Source organism: Tympanuchus pallidicinctus, unplaced genomic scaffold, assembly GCF_026119805.1.
Source record: "Tympanuchus pallidicinctus isolate F22 unplaced genomic scaffold, pur_lepc_1.0 scaffold8, whole genome shotgun sequence".
NCBI lineage: Eukaryota > Metazoa > Chordata > Aves > Galliformes > Phasianidae > Tympanuchus > Tympanuchus pallidicinctus.
The window spans coordinates 39,706,228-39,721,066 of NW_026294802.1; the positions used below are offsets into that span (position 1 = coordinate 39,706,228).

Sequence of the window (14,839 nt, forward strand, 5' to 3'; positions counted from 1 at the left end):
CCTAGAAAAGGGAGAAAGTAAACTGAGTTCCTGCTTTTCTGTTCTGATTGGCTATTTATTAAGAAAATAACATTTTCTCAACCTCCAGCTAAGATTCTGAAGACACGACTAGTGTCAGTATTAAGGAAAAAATTCTCTGGGCAGCCTGGTCTGGCGGTTGGAGATTCTGCAAATAACAGGGGGGTTGAAACTAGATGATCATTGTGGTCCTTTTCAACCCAGGACATTCTATGATTCTACAATTAAGACCTTTGTCTCCTCCAATGAAATAAACCTGAACCTCCATTGTGCACTTAGTTCTCAGAAAACGATATTTTTTAAAAAGTTTGAGAAGTAGGAGACTACTCAGCATAGCTTTCAACACTGAGGAGAGTGCTTCAAATACAAGATAAAAAAAGCCCTAAAGCTAAAACCCCTAAATATTACAAATAACAATTGCAGAATGTTTTATTAGTTTACCCTTTTGTTGGCATTCTAGTTAATTTTGGTCTCTCCTCAGATGAAGAGTTCTTTGTGCGTTTTTCTTCTATCTTTTTTTCATTCTCAAGTTTTTTCTCATTCTTCCTTAGAGCAAGCTCTTCTTTAACTGGTTGATTGTTAATACTGCCTGCTGGTGTATTTAATTTATCGTCCTCTTTCTCCACTGCTTGCATTTTGGAATATTCCTGCTTCTTTTTTTCCTTCTCAACCTATGAAGAGAAAATTAAGCTTCATACATTTTTCTGTTTCTAAAGGCAATGTAAGACCAAATAATATAAGCTTGACTTCTAAAATAATGTAAAATAAAAAAGAATTTTCACAAAAATTACTCTACAAAATGTACCAAGTCAACAAAAACACACTGAATTCACTCATGATTTGAACTACAACAAAAAAACCCCCAAGCCTTAGGAAAGAAACAATAAAGGCATTACTGGTGCATTACTGATAAGAAATTAGACAGACTACACAACATTAGTTGTAGAAATACAAAATATGAGTAGATGTATGATGGAGTACTTCCTTAATGATGAGGAAAAAAAACCTCACAAGCAGAAAGTTTCACAGCAATCAGGAATTTTAGTGAAAGGCAGTGAAGGCACGCCATGCACAAACCACAGCAAATGAAGAGATTAGTCAAGACCCTGTTCAGAAGCTATTTTCATTCCTTGATTGAGAATCAAAACTGGTGTACTTGTATGTATTCGTTTTCATGGCAATGTGGTGATAACTACTTACACTGGAACTGACTGCTACCTATTGTTAAACTGAATCAATACATTTTGATTTCTCAAAACCTTCTGATTACATTATGGGGAAAAGTACAATTCACCACTGCTCTCCTTGTTTATGAGTAATGTACTTCCCTTAAAACAAAAAAAAAGAAAAACAATTTCCACAAAGCATGATCAATAGCTAACATGAACAGGACCATTGATATGGAGAAAGACTAAGGAATAAGGAGCAGCAGGTGAACTTCTACCTCTTTTTGTAGCTGTACCTTCTCTTTCTCCAAAGCCAGGAATACCATTTGCAGCATTCCTACCTTACTCTTAAATCTTTCCACATCTTGTTTTAATTCTTCATCCAGATTCCTTTTCAGCATGCCACAAGGTTGCTGATCATGTGGAATAAGATTTTCAATTTCTGCTTCTCCTATTTCCTTGTTTTTGATAAGGCAGTCTCTGGAAACACTGTCACTAAGACAGACATCCTTACCAAATTTCTTCTCTCTGATAAAACCCAGTGTACTTTCATCATTTGTGGAAATAGGTCTTATTTTAGGAAGAATATTAGAAATGTCATCCAAAATATTTGTTTTTAAACAATGTCTCGGGGAATACTCAGGACTTCTCTCTACATTCCTACCAATCCCATTCTCATTTTCTTCCATTTCCTCTCCTCTTGCTAGAGGTACTTTTGTATTATCTGTGTAATTAGTGCAGTCTTCTTCGTCTGTACTCCAGGTATTTTCCATGTTTGCTTTTAAGTTACTGTGATCAGGAAGGACACCGAGACTCTGAACTACAATTTCCACTTCGGGTTCTTTTAGGTCTTCGTTAAGTTTCATATCTCCAGGTTCACCTTTACTTTCTAACTTATTATTTGATTCTGTCACACAAGATGAAACACGAAAACTCTTCAATTCTTCATTGAAGTCATCTTCTGCCACTTCTGCCACAAGGGATGTAGTTTCCTCAGATTCATTAATTTCACCAAACAGCTGCTTCAGCTCTGCTGTGATGTTTTTAAAATTTGTTTTCAATTCCCTTTTCTCTTTTTCAACCCACATTCTTTCATATCTTTCTTCCCACGGCTTTAGACTTAAATGCTTGACAGCACTGTGGGATTCCTCATTTTCTGCTATGGCTTCCTGATGAGAAATTTCTGCTTTGTCAGCCTGTATTTCATATGCTGGGTTTTCTATCAAGTTGGTAGTTTCTAAAACATATTTATCCTTAAGTAAGCAGGTAAAGACAGAAAAATTACCAAGAAAAAGGAAATTATGGTTAAGCCATGTAATTTACATTGCAAACTCATTCTATCATGCAACAAAAAACAAAGGTACCACCTTATTTCTTTTTTCCTCAAAATGAAAGGATCTAGTTTAGAAACAATAGTTTTTCTGCCATTAGATTTCTCCAAACACGAGGATTGCTTTAGCCAATTACAGAGAGCAGGCAGGCTAAAAGGTGTCACTATGCAGTTCATGTTTTAGTACTTAAAAAATAAAAATTAAAAAAAAAAAATAAAAAAAAAAATCAAAAGAAACCAACAATCAAGAACAACATAAAACACAACTGCCCAAGTTTTCCCATCCTCCATCACTTTCTACTGACTGGCACTTTATAATCCCCTGCTAGTTGAGTTAACACAGTGTGAGTGATCATAACAAGCTTTTTACTATCCACCACAAGGGATTGATTACATTACAATCATTTATGCTCCCCAGAGTCAAAATTATTAAATTACATTCCAAGCTCCCAAGACAAATATTTACTAGGAAAACCTGTTCACTGCTGCCCTCAGCCCAAAATCATGAACCAAGACATCTATCAAAACTACCGAGCCTCCTCATATCTCTGGCTCCTCTCTGGTGCTGACTGCTTGTACTGTGCGCCTCAGTCCCTGCAACATTATCCTTGGTTTGTGTTCCCTTCTGAATAAGGCCTGCCACCTTGGCGTCCCAAGGGACCACAACCACTGATCTTCTTACTCTGGTTATACAGGCCCTTTTCTCCTTCCACATCTTAACTCCACAAAAATCTTTCACAATGCAGAGGAGTATCTCAGTCACCACCTCTCTCAGCCACTCCACTCCCAAGCTCCATTCACTCTGCACATCTGCTATCACCTTCCAACACTTAAGGCCTGTTCCCTATCTGCTGAAATTAATCACATCCCTCTTCCATGGTGCCTTGGATGTCTGATGGATATTATTTCTTACTCCACTGTCCCTTGAGGTATTACAGAAGACTCCAGACGCTCACTGGAGACCCCTACCCAGTCCTGTATGCCCAGTACAAACAGGATATCTGGTTTATATTCCTCTACAATGGTCTCCAAAAAATATATTTGCAAACACTTATTAACTTGATCAGACAAGAACATATTTTGCAGAGGCAGAGAATGCATTGACAGATCATCATATTTCAAGTTTTTGCTTAATCTTTCTCTTACAAAGAAGAAAATCTGGCATGTTTTGTCAAATAAATAATCACATCATAGAAAAATCTTGCTCCTAATTGAATATGTATTTTGCATAGGAAAAAAAACCCCACCACATGACTGCACTTTTTATCAGCATTGCACACAAGGAAAAACAGAGGTCAATGTTTAAGCAAACCAGCTGGAAACATAGCAGGACAAGGTCAAGTATCCATCACAACGGGAAGCATTTTACACAACCGTAAGAAGACAGTATCTAACTTCAAATGATACAAACTTCATGTACAATACTCTTTTCTCAGAACCATTTACTGACTGGTAAGCTTTCTTTTACATTAACACATAATACAGTTTACCAATTCAGATATAATATTTGCTTTCACATACCTGCCTTCCACAGTTTTCAATGGCATCCTTGACCGTCTCTTTTTCAGCTGATGACACAAGAAAGATATGTTCTGAGCACTCACCTACAGTGAAGAAATTCCTTCTTTATAATGAACATGACTTATTACGACTTATTTATACCTACAGTACATTCTGAGTTGTTGCATTTATGAGAAAATAACACAAACTAACACAATCTCTCAAGTGTATGATTTATGATTTGAAGATAATATAACACAGTTTAAAGATGCATCTCTGTGAACTACCCTTTCTCAAGGCATTTTCCCTTTCACGCACAAGTTTGATGAAAATCAGTACAAGTGGTCACAAATACACCTTTCATGATCTCAAATGGTTTATGTATATGTAGAAATATATTTATATACAATGACACACTGTATGCTATACTGTAACTGGCTAGATTCCTCTAGCTATTTTCACTGCTCCTTATTTTGTATGAAGAAGAGTCTCATTTAACCCTTTTAGAGTTAGAAATACATGTACCACAGGAGTCACAATGCTCTGCAGAAGAAATACAGCTTGCTGAAACCCAAACCCAAAAGTCAGAGAAACTTTCACATATACTTCTTAATACCTGATCTTCAAGATTACACATAGATGGAGAGAAAAAAAAAAAAGAGACAAGGAAGGATTAACAGAAAATATAAGAAACGCTATGCTGACATAATATGAGCTATGAGAAGATTGATTTTCCTACCCAACTTTACAATGTTATAACATCCTGGACCATTATTGGACTACATTTCACATTACTGCATAAAACAGACAAAACTAAGACTCACAGAATCATAGAATCAGAAAGATTGGAAAAGACCTCCGAGATCATGGATAAATGAGGTTGCCAAAAATCACTATCCACCATATTTAAAGAGTTGTGGCAGTCAGGTGAAACCCTCAGTGACCGTAAAAAGAGGAACATCACACTTGTTTTTAAAAAGGGTAAAAAAGGAGGTACTTCCCAGGATCCAACCAACCTTCTATTATGGAGTGACTGCAGTGACAGATTAAGAAACAGCAACTGATGTTAGCTTCCTTGATTTAAGACTTTTTGCATGGGCTCAAATAACATTCTTGTCTCTCCAAACTGGAGAAATATGATGGATGGATTGTTTAGTACATAAGGAAGTGGTGCCAAGTGGTGTAGCTGATATGTTAGTGAAAAGAGATGACATTCAGAAGGACAATGACAGCCTAGAGAAACAGGTCTCATGACGTTCAACAAGGCCAAGTGAAAAGTCCTGCACCTGCATTGGGCAATCATCAGCTCAGACTGGGCAATGAACAGACAAAGAGCTGTCCTGTGGAAAAGGACTTGGGGATAATGCTGGATGAAAACTTAGATACAAGCTGCCAATGCATGCTTGCAGTCCAGAAAGCCAATTGCACCCGGGGCCACAAAAGAGGCACTGCATGGCCAGCAGGCCAACAGAGATGACTGTCCCTTTCCTACTCCACTCTTCCAAAACCCTACCAGGAGTAGTGAGTTCAGCTTTGGGGCCCCCAGCACAAAAGTCTCCGGTTAGAGCAGGTCCAGAGGAGGGTCACAAAGAATAATTTGAGAACTGGAACACTTTTCCTATGAAGAAAAGCTGACAGTGTTGGAAAATAAAAGACTTTGCAGAGACCATATTATGGCTTTTCAATAATTAATGGGGCTTATAAGAAAGATGAAGGAAGACTTTTTACTATGGCCTGTAGTGATAGTGCAAAGAGTAACAGTTTTAACTGAAAGACAGTTTAGATAAGGAATAAATTCTTGATGAGGGTGGCAAGGCACTGGAACAGGTTACCCACAGCAGCGAGGTTGGAACTAGGTGATCTTTAAAGGTCGTTTCCAATCCAATTCTATAATTCTATGATTCTAACAATCCTTACTGCATCTTACAGAAATACTATCACTGCAGAAGAGAACCTCCTTTTCTTTATGCATTGCAAATACACACACACACACACACACACACACACACACACACACACATTTTTTCAGGAGGCAAGTTTAACCTCTATTGTTGTCAAAAGAAACAGTACCTTTTTTCCTAAGACAAGGATGTCAAACAGCTTGGAACAATTTCCATTCCATACTTAGAAGTTGTAATAGTTTTTTGAATTTTTTCTAATCATCTACTTCATATGCTTGCTTATATAGGTTTTCACCTGATTTGTATTTTCAGGGGCTCATTGTAGAAATTCTAAGACCTGAATAGGGAACTGTTTTGCATCTTGCTAACAAACACTTAAATTCATACACATCAGAATGAAGAAACTAAAAACCCATTAAGGTTATATATCCTCTCTCCCATATATATATATAGTGTATGATCTAGCTGCTTCACTTTTATCCTTGTTTCCCAACAAAAAGGAATTCCTGTCAACGTACTTCCATTCATTACCTCCCACTTAAACTTTCTTCCCTACATTCTTCCCCTAGCTCTAAATTCAGTGGTCAGTTTCACCAAAACGAGAGGAGGGGCTTCAGGAGAGAATATATATTACATGTTTTAAAACAACTGTCAGAGAGGTAGAGAAAAGTCAGGTAAATAATCACTCATGCTAAGTGCAGCATAAGCCTGGCAATCACTCTTACTGTCCCACCTGCAGTTCCTGGACAGCTTAGTTTGCAGATCCCTTGCCTGGAACCAGACATAGGACATACTTCCTATTGCTCCTCTAGAAACTGGTATATTCAGAAACAGGAAGAAAAGTAAATTTGAAGACTTCCTGACAAGGGGTGATGATAGCAGATGGAAGAAGCTTATGCTGTAGAAAGGTTTTTACAAGCACTGAATAGAGGACTAGAGGAAAAAGCACTCACAGATGGAGGCATATTTCATTAAATCTTATGCTGAAATAACATAGCAAACATTAATAGTAGGAATTTACAAGTATAATGTGTGTGCCCACAAAGGAACATGACAAAAAAAACCTTTTAAAAATACCTTCAATATTGTCTACATCTTCTAAACTCAATTCCTCCTGTAGATCTGCAAAACAAATGAATCAAATGCTTAGTTAAATGTGCTTCTCCAGAAAGATTCTGAAGTTAAACTCGGAATACCAAAGTCACCATTACCTGATTTCCTCCTTTCTTTTTTTGAAGGTGTTTCATTCCTCTCTAAAACTGCAGAAACCTTCAACTATGAAAGACAATCCAGTGAACAAAAGAAGATAAATTCAAAGTAACTACATATACTTTAGCAAGCAGGACAAGTAGACTGAAAAGAAAATCATTTACCTGCAAATCACCGGATTTCTCTGAAAAGCCTGCAGGTGAAAAATGAAAGCGCTATTTTATTTAATTGAAGATACCTTTTACTCTGTGCAACATCAGTAGGTTCTGCAATTGTTGGCTGGATACTTTACTTCATTGAGAGTGCAACACCTAATATTCAATTATCTTATCACAGAGAATTCACAGCAGTATGCAAGAAATGCAGAGTAATTCCCATCATGCATCTTTTATTAAAAATGTTAAATCACAGAATGACAACAATTCCTGTGAAGCATTAAGTCATGCCTGTTAACAAAACAAGGTTAAAATATTTTATTCTTTTTGGAAGCTGAATTCTGCTTTCTAAAAGGATTAATTAGTGCAGAAAGCTCTATGAACAATCATAAAAGAATCCAGCAGCACTAGGACTACTTCTATTCCACTAGTGCTCAATGTTGAGGCTGCTTTCTCATTAACAGCTTTACAGAGAGCAAGGGTACAGACACAAAAATCTCATACAAATGTCATTCAATGAGGTAAAACTAAGCTGGTTCTCAACTGATCACTCTGGTTTAGCTTGCAGAGAAATAAATGATACAAATGTTGGTTGGTTGTAATGCACATGTGCATTATTCCAAATATTTTTGAAGTTTTGTGTCCAATTTTATTTCCAAACTCACACAACCTACTGCCCATGTATTTCTTGAATTCTGTGCTGCAGTCATCTTATAGTTTGAGTCCTCTGAAACAAGTATAGAAAATGCTTCTAGGAAAGGTTCCAGAGAAGAAGTCTCACATTACAAAAATATTAATAAAAAAACCACCAAGATTTTATTTTAGTACACATAGTGTACTGAAGTAACATGGAAATACCTTAGAAAGATTATTACAATCAGCTCTTCCCCCTTTCCATATTGATTTCAAACTTAACAGAATCATATGAAGCAGACTTCCATGAGAGTAAGTTGATTTAGAGCTCCCAGAAGCTTGAAAAAAAGATCTGGTTCCATCTTACTAAACTGAATTTGGATTAGCCTTTTTGGACATTATATCCATACTATAAGCTGGATTTCCAAATCATTTTTAAAAAGATAAAAGCTTTATTCCAATAGCAAAACTCCCCTTCTCAATCAGGATGGTCACAAGGCAAATGCCACAACCTGCAGGCAGAAACCCTCAGCAACAAAACCTAAATTTGTCCTCACATTTTAGTTCCTACTCAAAGCACAACAGAAACCTATAAAAAATAAAGCTACGGAAAAAAGAAAAAAATAAAAGCTTAACCAGATGATATTTTTCTTCTGCTGATTATACAGGAATGACTGAATCCTCAAACAGGTAAATCTTAAACTAGATACCACTCTTACCACATTAAGCAACAAGTTAAAGCAAAAAAAAACAAAACAACCAAATAACATACATGTCCAAAAAAACACACATAATGAACACAAGAACTTCCCTGACTAATCAAACAGGCTAGCAAGTGAAGAGTTAGCTGGTGTTAATTAACAATACCCAAACACTTCTTCATTGCAGTAGCACATAACCACAGCACAACAGGGCTCCTAAGGCAAACACTGGAAAAAGTTCACTTGTCTGTAAACAGAGACAAATCCAATCTATGAGAAAGTTACCATTGTTGTGCTTCCTTGAAATACTCTGCAAGCATATTCCGTGTTCAACAGCAGGTGGGAGCACCACAACAGGTGATACTTTCCCTGGACTTCCAGAATACGTCTGTACAACAGAACATATGCATGAGAACTAGTACAATTTTTTTTTTTTTTTTTTTAATCAAATGAATGAAAGGTTGATGTATCTCCAATAAAAGGGCAAAAAAATCCTCACAACTCATCTGAACAATTCTGTAATGTTGATAAAGGCTGGAAAACCGGATAGCCACAAAAGAAATTAACATGGGAAATCAGGATGTTGATTGCAGAGAAGTAGCTGCAGCTCTGTGTCCATCCAACATTTGCAGCAAATTTGTGCCTGACATTCCAATGTGAGCTTCTGCTCCTGGGGCACAGGGGTAAGTGAAAGCATCACTACGATGCAAAAAACAAACAAACAAGATTTGCCTTGATTAAAGGCTAACCAGGCAAAGCTAACTGAGATCCAGGTTACCTTCAAAATATTGTATTTCTAAGAAAGGAGTGGGGAATGAGTCTTTTTCCCCTCACAACAAAAGCTAGCTATTTCAAGGATCCCCACTTACGGACACAGAGCAGCAGCAACTGAGGTAAATAAACCACATAGAGGGCAGGGCTCTGAATTTGAAGGCAAGCTCACATATAGTATTCATACGACTTTCCCCCAGACGGGGGAGATGCACGTTTCACAGAAAGTACCTCAGAATCCCAGGGAGAATCAGACTCTTCCTCTTGCTCTGGTCCTGCTACTGGCAGGGCACCTACAAAGAATGGACAAAGAGGGACACTGAGAATTTACTGCACTCCACCTCTATTCCCCATCAGTCAAACACAGGATCTGAAAGATGAGCAACAATTCTACAGCACAGGACAAATCAAGAAATGAGTTACATTCAAGGACAACTTTACACCCAGACACATCATAGACACACATTCTCTTCACTCCTCTTTATCTCTTTTCCAGCAAAAGATGCCTAAGAACGACAGCTGACATGGCCATGTCCCTCATGTTCAGACAATGCTCTGGAAGAAACTCCAGCGTGCTTCAGTTTCGGCACATGCAGAGCTTGAGTCATTTCCCTCTAGCCTACACCCCCATCATCTGGCATTTACCATCACTTTCCACTGTACAAGACGTACCATAAAAGCAAGATGCAAAATACCCTCACCCTAAGAGGAAACTGCCAACACACACGGCTCCTTGCTTAGCGCTATCCAGCAACATCTCCCCTGACTGCTGTAGGCAAATGCAACACCTGACTAAGACTCATTACCCTGCACCTTCTGAGAAGGCAGACACTTCAGGCCTGACATTTGAAAATGGAAAAATGGAGCTCACAGTTCCAACACTTGGCCCACACAAACACAAGCACTTTCCGTCTTATCACTTAACAGTTTAATCTCTTCTCACCAAACTCCCGTCCAGAAAAGACCACATTCATTGCTCCAATCTAAGCTACTCCACTGTGTATCACAGAATCACAGAATTGTAAGTGTAAATAATATGAAACGTAAAACAAACTCAGGATGCACCCACACAGAAACGCGTGCAAAATGTGCAGGAATGAGCCACACAGTAGTGATGGTGTCCACTCTGGAAAACCATAACTGCCGACTCCAGCCTGGGAGTCTGTTGACCATCTATGCTTTGCCAAATGCATGCTTAGGGGAAAATGTGCAAAGAGAGAAGAGCATGTACCCTCAGTGCTTCTGCCAGACTCTCTCTGCAGCATCTGACCAACAGCCACACACGCTCTGAAAATATCTACTGCAGCAAGCTATGCTCTGGAGACAGAGAACGACAATAGTATCTTCCCCTGCTCTGAGACCCTGAGGTGAGTACCCAAGCACCCAACTCTCTCTGAGCCGCTCATGCTCTCCAGCACACAAAGGAGTAGCATGGAAGAGACCTCCCACATTTTAAAACTGAACAAGGTGAAGCACTGCAAGAGTTTTCTCACAGTTTGACTCAAGCGTGCTCTTTGCTGAAGCCCTGAAAAAAACACAGCTTCTCAATCTGGTAGTATCTACCAGAAAGGGAAACACTACTGTCACACACAAGACAAACCAGACTACCTACTGGTTTTGTTCAGATCACTTCATGGAGAACACAGCAACAAAATTAAGAAAGCAACTTGCTTCACACATGATCATTTGGAATCCAGCAACACAAGTTGTGATCTCTAAAAAGGAACAGAAGCTGCAAACCTTCTCTCCTACTGCAGACTGGGGTACACAGGTAACACGAAAGTTCATCATCTTCAAGGCTAATCATCATTTTACTTCCTTTACAGAGCATTAATACTTACAGAGGAACAATCAGGATCAATATTTAATTAAACTCACTTTTCTTGTTAGCAGCATCTTCTTTGTTGTGGACTTGATGCTTATTACCACAAACAGAACTTTTCGCTTCATCACAAACTGTAGTTTGCAGCTTCCCACCAGCATCTTCCTTCTCCTGTTCTTTCTCTTGTTCCCACTTAGGAAGTGCCACTTTAGGAAGAGCCAACTCTTCCTAAAAGAGATGGACAAGAACAGCTGGGAAGAACAGAAACCAGTATCTTCTTCACCACACATGAACAACTTGGAACACACTTTCCACCAGTAAGAAAATGAAGCAAAGCGCAACAAGGTTTCTAAAGGCCTTCAAGTTTTCACTGGGAATCCGCACGATGGAACAGCAATGCCTCACGTTCTAAACTTCATCCCTGGTTATGCAAAGGCCCTGAGAAGCACTTCCTTGTGGCAGTCTAATTCCACTTCCATCTGTGTTATTCAGAAGTCATTCCTTCTTTCTGCCTACTTAGCTCACAGTTTCACTAGCTTCCTGCCCTCAATTGCATTCAAAACTTCCTTTCCTTTCCTAAGTTGCAGTCATTACCCCCATGAATTCTACTAAATGGCAGCAACTTTTAACAGAAATTAATCAAATGAATGAAAGGTTGATGTATCTCCAATAAAAGGGCAAAAAATCCTCACAACTCATCTGAACTATTCTGTAATGTTGATAAAGGCTGGAAAACCGGATAGCCACAAAAGAAATTAACACGGGAAATCAGGATGTTGATTGCAGAGAAGTAGCTGCAGCTCTGTGTCCATCCAGTATTTGCAGAAAATCTGTGCCTGACATTCCAATGTGAGCTTCTGCTCCTGGGGCACAGGGGTAAGTGAAAGCATCACTACGATGCAAAAAACAAACAAACAAACATGATTTGCTTTGATTAAAGGCTAACAAAGCAAAGCTAACTGAGATTCAGGTTACCTTCAAAATCTTGTATTTCTAAGAAATGGGTGGGGAACGAGTCTTTTTCCCCTCACAACAACAGCTAGAGGGGAATTAGCTACAGACCCTGCTCACTCTCATCTTGTGAATCATCAGACAGAATGGATAAACACAGCCAGCACACTTGGTGTCTGTGTTGAACACAAGTTTGAAAAATGGATTAAGTCTATCTACAGAAGACAGAGGTTCTGTACAGAAGAATCTAAATGTCTAGGTTGCTCGCCCTAGGGGCATCCATGTAACTCTGACTGGATCAGCAGAACAGAGCCGTACAGTGGAAGAAAGCTACTTCTCACACAAGCATCCTAGAGAAGCTCCTACGTTTTTAAGCAGCAATAAACTGTGCTGCTGTATGAGCTAGAAAACCCAACTCAAAAGCCAGCAGCCAGGAGGCCCCTGTAAGGAGCCTGACCTAACGGAACACAGAACCTACACTCAAAGTATTTCAAGGATCCCCAGTTACAGACACAGAGCAGCAGCAACTGAGGTAAATAAACCACATAGAGGGCAGGGCTCTGAATTTGAAGGCAAGCTCACACATAGTTTTCATACGACTTTCCCCCAGACGGGGGAGATGCACGTTTCACAGAAAGTACCTCAGAATCCCAGGGAGAATCAGACTCTTCCTCTTGCTCTGGTCCTGCTACTGGCAGGGCACCTACAAAGAAAGGACAAAGAGAGACACTGAGAATTTACTGCACTCCACTTTTATCCTCCATCAGTCAAACAAAGGATCTGAAAGATGAGTAACAATTCTACAGCACGGGACAAATCAAGTAATGAGTTACATTCAAGGACAACTTTACACCCAGACACATCATAGACACACATTCTCTTCACTCCTCTTTATCTCTTTTCCAGCAAAAGATGCCTAAGAACGACAGCTGACATGGCCATGTCCCTCATGTTCAGACAATGCTCAGGAAGAAACTCCAGCGTGCTTCAGTTTCGGCACACGCAGAGCTTGAGTCATCTTCCCTCTAACCTACACCCCCATCATCTGGCATTTACCATCACTTTCCACTGTACAAGACGTACCATAAAAGCAAGATGCAAAATACCCTCACCCTAAGAGGAAACTGCCAACACACACGGCTCCTTGCTTAGCGCTATCCAGCAACATCTCCCCTGACTGCTGTAGGCAAATGCAACACCTGACTAAGACTCATTACCCTGCACCTTCTGAGAAGGCAGACACTTCAGGCCTGACATTTGAAAATGGAAAAATGGAGCACACAGTTCCAACACTTGGCCCAGACAACCGCAAGCACTTTCCGTCTTATCACTTAACAGTTTAATCTCTTCTCACCAAACTCCCGTCCAGAAAAGACCACATTCATTTCCCCAATCTAAGCTACTCCACTGTGTATCACAGAATCACAGAATTGTAAGTGTAAATAATATGAAACGTAAAACAAACTCAGGATGCACCCACACAGAAACGCGTGCAAAATGTGCAGGAATGAGCCACACAGTAGTGATGGTGTCCACTCTGGAAAACCATAACTGCCGACTCCAGCCTGGGAGTCTGTTGACTATCTATGCTTTGCCAAATGCATGCTTAGGGGAAAATGTGCAGAGAAGAGCATGTACCCTCAATGCTTCTGCCAGACTCTCTCTGCAGCATCTGACCAACAGCCACACACGCTCTGAAAATATCTACTGCAGCAAGCTATGCTCTGGAGACAGAGAACGACAATAGTATCTTCCCCTGCTCTGAGACCCTGAGGTGAGTACCCAAGCACCCAACTCTCTCTGAGCCGCTCATGCTCTCCAGCACACAAAGGAGTAGCATGGAAGAGACCTCCCACATTTTAAAACTGAACAAGGTGAAGCACTGCAAGAGTTTTCTCACAGTTTGACTCAAGCGTGCTCTTTGCTGAAGCCCTGAAAAAAACACAGCTTCTCAATCTGGTAGTATCTACCAGAAAGGGAAACACTACTGTCACACACAAGACAAACCAGACTACCTACTGGTTTTGTTCAGATCACTTCATGGAGAACACAGCAACAAAATTAAGAAAGCAACTTGCTTCACACATGATCATTTGGAATCCAGCAACACAAGTTGTGATCTCTAAAAAGGAACAGAAGCTGCAAACCTTCTCTCCTACTGCAGACTGGGGTACACAGGTAACACGAAAGTTCATCATCTTCAAGGCTAATCATCATTTTACTTCCTTTACAGAAGATTAATACTTACAGAGGAACAATCAGGATCAATATTTAATTAAACTCACTTTTCTTGTTAGCAGCGTCTTCTTTGTTGTGGACTTGATGCTTATTACCACAAACAGAACTTTTCGCTTCATCACAAACTGTAGTTTGCAGCTTCCCACCAGCATCTTCCTTCTCCTGTTCTTTCTCTTGTTCCCACTTAGGAAGTGCCACTTTAGGAAGAGCCAACTCTTCCTAAAAGAGATGGACAAGAACAGCTGGGAAGAACAGAAACCAGTATCTTCTTCACCACACATGAACAACTTGGAACACACTTTCCACCAGTAAGAAAATGAAGCAAAGCGCAACAAGGTTTCTAAAGGCCTTCAAGTTTTCACTGGGAATCCGCACGATGGAACAGCAATGCCTCACGTTCTAAACTTCATCCCTGGTTATGCAAAGGCCCTGAGAAGCACTTCC

General features: G+C 39.6%; 1 protein-coding gene across 1 annotated transcript in view; it reads right to left on the reverse strand.

Moving 5' to 3' along the window:
• The window catches only part of ANKRD26 (ankyrin repeat domain containing 26), a 52,220-nt gene that overhangs the window by 22,690 nt on the left and 14,691 nt on the right, over window positions 1-14,839 (reverse strand). The window contains exons 14-20 of the mRNA XM_052669375.1: window positions 8,899-9,001; window positions 7,289-7,317; window positions 7,127-7,190; window positions 6,993-7,037; window positions 4,036-4,118; window positions 1,463-2,437; window positions 460-689 (exon numbers count right to left, since the gene is read on the reverse strand). Coding sequence (XP_052525335.1) covers window positions 460-689; window positions 1,463-2,437; window positions 4,036-4,118; window positions 6,993-7,037; window positions 7,127-7,190; window positions 7,289-7,317; window positions 8,899-9,001 — 1,529 coding nt within the window. The remainder of the gene's footprint in view (window positions 1-459; window positions 690-1,462; window positions 2,438-4,035; window positions 4,119-6,992; window positions 7,038-7,126; window positions 7,191-7,288; window positions 7,318-8,898; window positions 9,002-14,839) is intronic.